Raw genomic sequence first — 8045 nt, forward strand, 5'->3', positions numbered from 1 at the left:
TTGAAAATTTTATGCTGCACTGATGCATTGAGTAATTACAATTCAGATTCAGTCTGGAGGCCTGTGGAGCGGTTGTTAGCCAAGCAGCTTCACCTCCACAGGGAAATGGTCACTGACAGCCAACGCCTGGAAGAAACAGAGAAAACATTGTAGAAGGTTTCCCAATGGCACAATAGTACAGCTTGGTTTACAGAAGCTGGAGTAAGTGTATTTAGTTATACACAAAAAAAGTTCCTCCTTGCTCAAGTATGCTTTTAAAAGTAGTCAGAAAATATAACAAACACTAACATAAATTACAATTCATCCTTTTTCTGGGGTTTATCAAGGTATTTCTTAGCTGGGACCAATCAATTTATTGAGTATTCTTTTATACAGTCCTGTTTCCAGTGTCGATGCTAAGCTAGCAGGTTGCTTGTGGTTACTTAATATTGGCTGTAACAGAGTGGTATCAGTCTTCTCATCCAACTCTCAAAAAATCTAATAAGTCTGACCTATTCCTTTAAAGAGTCCTTTAACTCTCAGATGAACAGCAATTGTCATTTTTATACCACTGCAAGGTGAAAATATTTACTACTAGTGAAGTAAATTGCATTAAAGATTAAAAAAAAAAAAACTCTGTTTGGAAATGTTTACCAGACTGTGACTGAGGTGCAAGTCCACCATGTAGTTGTAGACCTGAGCACTTTCAGGCGCCACGCCCTTCTTCATGTCAGAGGTCACCACAATCCTGCAAATACAGTAAGAGGGCTGGAATTAGGAATCTGTACACTGCAAAAAAAAGAAAAGTTGGGTGAACTCAAAATTTCAAGGCAACAAACGTCGATAAAATTTTAAGTTGGATAATTAAACTAAATATTTTAAGTTTTGTTTTTGAGTTTGCTCAACTCTGAATTCAGATTTTTGAACATATCATTTTACATTGTAATAACTTTTAATCCTTACTTCTGCTAACTTCTGCAATGTGCTGAATTGGCACGATTGTAACGCCGCTATGAAATGTCAGCTAATGTTGCGACCACAATTTTGAGTTAGCATTGATACGCTAATGGCTACTCTTGTAACTGTAACAAGCAGCGCCGCTAGCGCCAGTTAGCCGCTAGCGCCAGTTAGTCGCTAGCGTCAGTTAGCCGTTGGCGTCAATTAGCCGCTAGCATCAGTTAGCCGCTAGCTTTCGCTAATGACCGAATTTCACCGCTTTCCCGCATTTCCCAACAAAGAAATAAGAGTTATCAGAACTATTGTCCCTTGTTGTGAACCCCAACTTAAAGATATAAGTAACAACAACTCACCAACTTGTTTTTGAGCAGACAACTGGCTTCCTTTGTTGTGCTAACTTACATTATTGCCCTAAATGTCAATAATTTATATTTCCAAGTTTTACCAACTTAAATCACTGTTTTAGGCCAAAAAATACAAGTTGGCTTTTTTTTTTCAGTGTGTGTGTGTGTGTTTACCTGTCATAAGGACAGTTAGTGTGTGACACTGTGGTGTCGGCCTCATCGGTGATCAACCAGTGGAAACTTTTGTCCGTGAAGAGGCGGATCTGCTGCCAGTCGGAGCCCGACACGTAGCTACAGCCTGTGTTGAAGTCGCCGAGCAGCATAATGTCCTGCAGGGAGAGTCTAATGCTTCAGCCACTCTCATCCCCAACTAGTACTTTATCAGTAGTTCTCAACCTTATTGAGTCGTGACCCCCAATTTAACATGCATGTTGTCCACGGCCCCCACTCACTGAACACAATCTCACACGCACAGTTCAGATCACCCAAAAAAGAAACAAAATGACCAAAAGAAGGAAACAAAATGACCAACAAAGTGACCAGAAAAGACACAAAATGACCAAAAAAGACACAAAATGACCAAAAAAAGACACAAAATGACTAAAAAAAGACACAAAATGACCAAAAAAAGACACAAATTGACCACAGAATGATCAAAAAAGACAAAATGACCAAAAAAGATACAAAGTGACCAGAAAAGACACAGAATGACCAAAAAAGACACAAAATGACAAAAAAAAGACACGAAATGACTAAAAAAAGACATAAAATGACCAAAAAAAGACACAAATTGACCACAAAATGATCAAAAAAAAGACACAAAATGACTAAAAAAAGACACAAAATGGTCCAAAAAAGACACAAAATGACCAAAAAAAGACATTAACCCATTGAGGCCTGAAAAATCGCTGGGCGATTTTAAAATAAGCCTCTAATTTTCTGGAAATTCTGGAAAAATTCTGGAAAAAATGTGTCAACTCTTCTACTAAATAATAAATTTTTCAGCCTCTGTAGCAGATAGAAATGAAATTCAAAAAGGTATTTGAGAGCTTATACAAATACTACAAAACGACGTAAACGCTTTCCAGGCTTCAATGGGTTACGTGACCAAAAAGACTAAAACACATTAACACATGAACACTTTAACACAGTGGAGACAGAGCTGACTTCCAAAATGATTTGGCGACCCCCAGAAATCATCTCGCGACCCCAATTGGGGTCCCGACCCCAAGGTTGAGAATAGCTGCTTTATCAAATCAATGATGTGATTGTGGAGCTAATCAGAATATTCACGTTGGTGTTCCAGCGGGAGCGGACATCAGTCACCACGTCATAGAGAGCGTTGACTTCCTTCACAGCGGAGTCTGGAGAGGTGTGCTGAGGGATCAGAACAAAGTTCTTCACAGCTGCAAAACAGGAGGAAGGGAAGAGTGAAGGAAGAGAGGAATGCTTGAAGGAGAAGAGATAATAAATCATATACTTACTCCCCTGTCAATCCTTTGGGGCTGATATAAATCCTGACTGGTACTCATTAGAAACTGGAGCAAGTTAAAGAGTTTTAAAGCAGCTATTCTCAACCTTGGGGTCGGGACCCCAATTGGGGTCGCGAGATGATTTCTGGGGGTCGCCAAATCATTTTGGAAGTCAGCTCTGTCTCCACATGTGTTCATGTGTTAATGTGTTTTAGTCTTTTTGGTCATTTTGTGTCTTATTTTGATCATTTTGTGTCTTTTTTTAGTCAATTTGTGTCTTTTTTTGGTCATTTTGTTTCCTTTTTTTTTGGTCATTTTGTGTCTTTGTTGGTCATTTTGTGTCTTTTTTTGGTAATTTTCTGTCTTTTTTGGTCATTTTCTGTCTTTTCTGGTCACTTTGTGTCTTTTCTGGTCACTTTGTGTCTTTTTTGGTCATTTTGTGTCTTTTTTTAGTCATTTTCTGTCTTTTTTTAGTCATTTTGTGTCTTTTTGGTCATTTTCTGTCTTTTCTGGTCACTTTGTGTCTTTGTTGGTCATTTTGTTTCCTTTTTTTGGTCATTTTGTTTCTTTTTTTGGGTGATCTGAACTGTGCGTGTGAGATTGTGTTCAGTGAGTGGGGGTCGCGGACAACATGCATGTTAAATTGGGGGTCGCGACTCAAAAAGGTTGAGAACTACTGGGTTAAAGGGGCATTAGTGTCCAACAGACCTCATCACCTGGGAATTTTAACCTCCAAGTCTGGTGCTGAGTTCTCTCTACGTCTCACAGTGTAAAGCAGTATGACTGTCTGTTTCTGAGCCTACCAGTCTGTTTGGAGGAGAACATGACGACGAAGGGTTCTCTGTTGAAGATGTCGGTTCCACAGGACTCACAGCCGTCATCGTAGGTGTAGTTTTTAACCACAGACACAGTCTGCTCCCTGGAGAGGAAAGATGAGAGTTAACCACATATGTAATTTCCTGAAAAACTTTACTTGTGAAGAAGTTCAACAACTCTTTCTCATAGTCAGCTATTCACAGCAGTACTGGAGCATTTTATTTATTTATTTATTTTGTTCCTTTCATGAAAGTGGTAACAAAATGTGTACAGAGACACTCTCTACACCTTCATGATTAGAAAGGAGCAGCAAGAAGAAAACATTTCTTATGTTTGTCTGCCCCCTACTTGAACAATAAAAATAAAAAAAGATGGTCTGACATCACATACAATGGATTTTCAGTAGCCTACACCAACAAAACTTTGATTATAACAAAACACATAAAACAACAAAAACAAACAAGACAAAAAACAAACAAAAACCCATACAAGCACATGTTATCATCTCAAAACAAAAGACCACAAAATGAAAAAGACACAAAATGACCAAAAAAAGACACAAAATGACTAAAAAAAGACACAAAATGACTAAATGACCAAAAAAGTCACAAAATGACCAAAAAAAGATACAAAGTGACCAAAAAAGACACAAAATGACCAAAAAAAGACACAAAATGACCAAAAAAGACACAAAATGACCAAAAAAAGACACAAAATGACCAAAAAAGACACAAAATGACCAAAAAAAGACACAAAATGACCAAAAAAAGACACAAAAAAGACCAAAAAGACACAAAATGACTAAAAAAAGAAACAAAATTACAAAAAAAAGACACACCATGACCAAAAAAGACATTAAGTGACCACAAAATAATAAAAAAACAAAACAAAATGACCAAAAAAGACACAAAATGACAAAAAAAAAAGACATTAAATGACCAAAAAGACTAAAACACATTAACACATGAACACTTTAACACAGTGGAGACAGAGCTGACTTCCAAAATGATTTGGCGACCCCCAGAAATCATCTCGCGACCCCAATTGGGGTCCCGACCCCAAGGTTGAGAACAGCTGCTCTACAGGATAGTGTAACTGATATAACGCCTTCGTTTCTGCCTCTTTCTGCTCACCTGTACAGGAAGAGGTATCTCTCTTTGTAGGAGCTGCGACCCAGAGGCTCACTGACGATGTGGCTGTACCTGAACATGGGAGAACCTCTGGGAACACACACACACACACACACACACACACACACACACACACACACACACACAAATATAGATCAGTGTGTAGTAATACTGTGTGAGCTCTGTATCAGGTATGTGGAGAGTCTCACTTGTTGACGTGTTCCATGAGTCTCTTGGTTGCTGACAGGTCGCTGTCTCTGACCTCCTGGATCAGAATGATGTCATAGCGTTGGACAATCTGAGAACACACACAAAAAAAACATATCTACACTGCAAAAAAGCCAACTTGTATTTTTGGCCTAAAACAGTGATTTAAGTTGGTAAAACTTGGAAATATAAATTATTGACATTTAGGGCAATAATGTAAGTTAGCACAACAAAGGATCATTAATTTAATTGCTTTTTTCTACACCTTGTCAGTCCCCCAACTTATTGTTTGTAAAAAAATAAATTAAAAAGCTTAGATGCCCTTTTTTGCTCTAAAATCCTCTAACCAATACACTATTACAACTAAATCTCAAGGCATGCCAATTTTTCTATGTGTTACAAACTCATTATACAGGCAGGGAGGTCAAACATAGAACATAAACTGCTTTATCTCAGAGAAAGTCAAAGGAATATTGTAGTTTCAGACCGTGCTGATGATGTTCATCAGAGTGGTGTTGGAGGATTTCTTGTCCCCAAACGACTTGATGTTGAAGGCTCCCAGCAGCAGAGAGGAGGACACATGCAGCAGAGCCACCAGGACCCCCAGAGCCCCCAGCAGACGCATCCTGCACCAGAGGGACCACATATTTAATACATATAGGTCATCTGGAACTGGCTTGTTGCGTGTCCCAAGAACAAGAACTAAACGGGGTGAGGCAGCTTTCAGTTATTCTGCTCCTCACCTGTGGAACAAACTACACTGTAAAAAGTGTTTGTAGAAATTACTGTAAAACACTGTCAAATTAGATCAGAAATAGGGCGTAAAATTTAAAATTGTATATCACCGTAGTAGACACTTTTGATTACCCAAAATCAAAGAATAGCACATAGCAATATAACTTTTATTGTCATTAACTGTAGGAAACACACAGTTTTGCTGTAAAAATATAACATTTTCATGTGAAATTAATGGAGAAATACCATGATGTGTGAATGAATGACGCAGTTACCCTAAAAATAACAGGAATATTCAGTCTAAATTACCGTTTTTGTTGATATTTACATTTTAATTTACAGTAGAAAACCCACTCACTGTAATTTTTACGGTGAAGTTCTGGCAACCACAGCTGCTGGTATTTTACCGTAAATTAAACAGATTATTTTTTAGATGTAGATGTGAGGTCAGCTCCTTTGAATCAGGACTAAAAACTAAAAACTATTGTTTACTGCAGCGTATCTTAACTTTAACACTTATCTGCTCTACTTTTTAACTACACAATGTTTGACTTGTGCTTTTTATTATTTTATCTCTTTTTTTTATCCTGCTGTATCTTATTTTATCCTTTTTATATTTTTATTTCTATTTCCCTGTTTTAATTGACTGTTTTTACTGTTTTCAATTGTGTCTTGCTGTTTTTAATGTGTATGTAAAGCACTTTGAATTACCTTGTGTTGAATTGTGCTATACAAATAAACTTGCCTTGCCTATACAGGTGCTGGTCATATAATTAGAATATCATGAAAAAGTTGAAACTTGTATACTGTATACATTCATTCCACACAGACTGATACATTTCAAGTGTTTATTTCTTTTAATTTTGATTATTATAACTGGCAACTAATGAAAATCCCAAATTCAGAATCTCAGAAAATTAGAATAGTACTTAAGACCAATACAAAAAAAGGATTTTTAGAAATGTTGGCCAACTGAAAAGTATGAACATGAAAAGTATGAGCATGTACAGCACTCAATGGAATGAATGTATACAGTATACAAGTTTCACTTTTTGAATGGAATTACTGAAATAAATCATCTTTTTCATGATATTCTAATTATATGACCAGCACCTGTATATTATCTGTATGTCACAGGAGCCTGAGCGGCTCTTCTTGCTGTGGGAGTGGGAGCTCCCGTAACACCTGCGACCCTGGACACAAGCCCCGCCCTGCTCCTGGCTCTTTATCTGACTGTGAGTCTGCAACATATTTAACGTTTTATGTGTTGCTTTTTGCAGAGGCATGATCCTGAGTCAAATATTACTCCAGTAGTAGATATGTAGTGCTATTACCCTGGTTAAACTCAGTGATTATTGGGCAAAGGTTGCAGATTACAGACACTGAAAGCAGAGAGTGTGTCACGTTTTTGTTAAAAAATAAAGCAGACCCAGTCACGCTGAATTACAGACACTGTGTTTAAAACGGCTGTAAAACCTCTGGGGGCGATTTTAAAATAAGCCCCTAAAACCTGAAGTTTTTCTGGAAATTCAACATTCATCTCAACTCACTGGTCCGACAGCACTAATCAAGGACATCCACACCTAACACAATGCTCTGCACTTTATATATTTATATAAGTACAGTATTGTTTTAATGCATACAATGGCACTAAATTGATGGTACAGTGAATGAATGACATGAATATACTAAGAGCTGAGAGAATGAGAATGTATCTTTTCTATGTACTATTTATTATGCTTTTAAAAAAAAATATGAGTCCGGTACCTGAGTGCATTGAATTTTGTTGTATTTCTGTGCAATGACAAATAAAAATCTAATCTAATCTAAAACAGAAGTGTCAACTCTTCTACTAAATAATAGATTTTTCAGCCTCTGTAGCAGATAGAAATGAAATTCAAAAAGTATTTGAGAGCTTATACAAATACTACAAAACAACGTATATAAATCTCAACAACAACAACAACAACAAACAGTTGTTATTACTTATATTACTATAACCAGATGTATACCAACCAGCTTATTGCTGCTCAGCTTGCATGTTGTGTTTCTGCGTTAAAGAGTCAGATCTGTATATCTACCTGCTTCAGTGAGTGTGCAGGTGAAGGAGGAGCCTGTAGAGAACAGAGGTTTGCTTGTGTGAATCCCGGGAGGCAACAACTTCTGAGCAGAACCGCTGATAGTTTCTCTGGTGAGGTTTTTATTTGCCTGCAAGTGCATGTGACTGGGTCAGAGAGGGAGGTGTGTTCTGGAGGAGGGAACTGTGTTTTAGAAACAGGTGATAGTTTCAGAAAAAAGGCCTTCTATAAGAAGTGAGGAGCATTTATGGGTACAAGTCAGGAACCGGCCTACCTTACAGATCTCAAGGGTGCTGAGTCCAAAAAAAATGGTTCCCAAGCAAAATT

At 37.5% G+C, this 8045-nt stretch overlaps 1 protein-coding gene across 2 annotated transcripts; it reads right to left on the reverse strand.

Annotated features, from left to right (window-relative positions):
- On the reverse strand, positions 1-7791 carry dnase1 (deoxyribonuclease I). 2 transcript variants are annotated; one of them, XM_059348571.1, is made up of 9 exons: positions 7722-7791; positions 5393-5531; positions 4908-4996; positions 4702-4788; positions 3556-3671; positions 2574-2686; positions 1455-1609; positions 634-727; positions 1-126 (listed from the first exon to the last, which is right to left on the reverse strand). In XM_059348571.1, exons 2-9 carry the CDS (start codon positions 5528-5530, stop codon positions 76-78), a joined length of 843 nt encoding a protein of 280 aa, XP_059204554.1. In that variant the 5' UTR covers position 5531; positions 7722-7791; the 3' UTR covers positions 1-75. The 2 variants fall into 2 exon arrangements, with proteins under 2 accessions (XP_059204554.1, XP_059204555.1); XM_059348572.1 differs by lacking the exon at positions 7722-7791 and having other exon boundaries at positions 5393-5534.
- Between the last annotated feature and the right edge of the window lie 254 nt (positions 7792-8045).

The sequence above is a fragment of the Centropristis striata genome, chromosome 13 (assembly GCF_030273125.1).
Source record: "Centropristis striata isolate RG_2023a ecotype Rhode Island chromosome 13, C.striata_1.0, whole genome shotgun sequence".
NCBI classification, from domain to species: Eukaryota; Metazoa; Chordata; class Actinopteri; order Perciformes; family Serranidae; genus Centropristis; species Centropristis striata.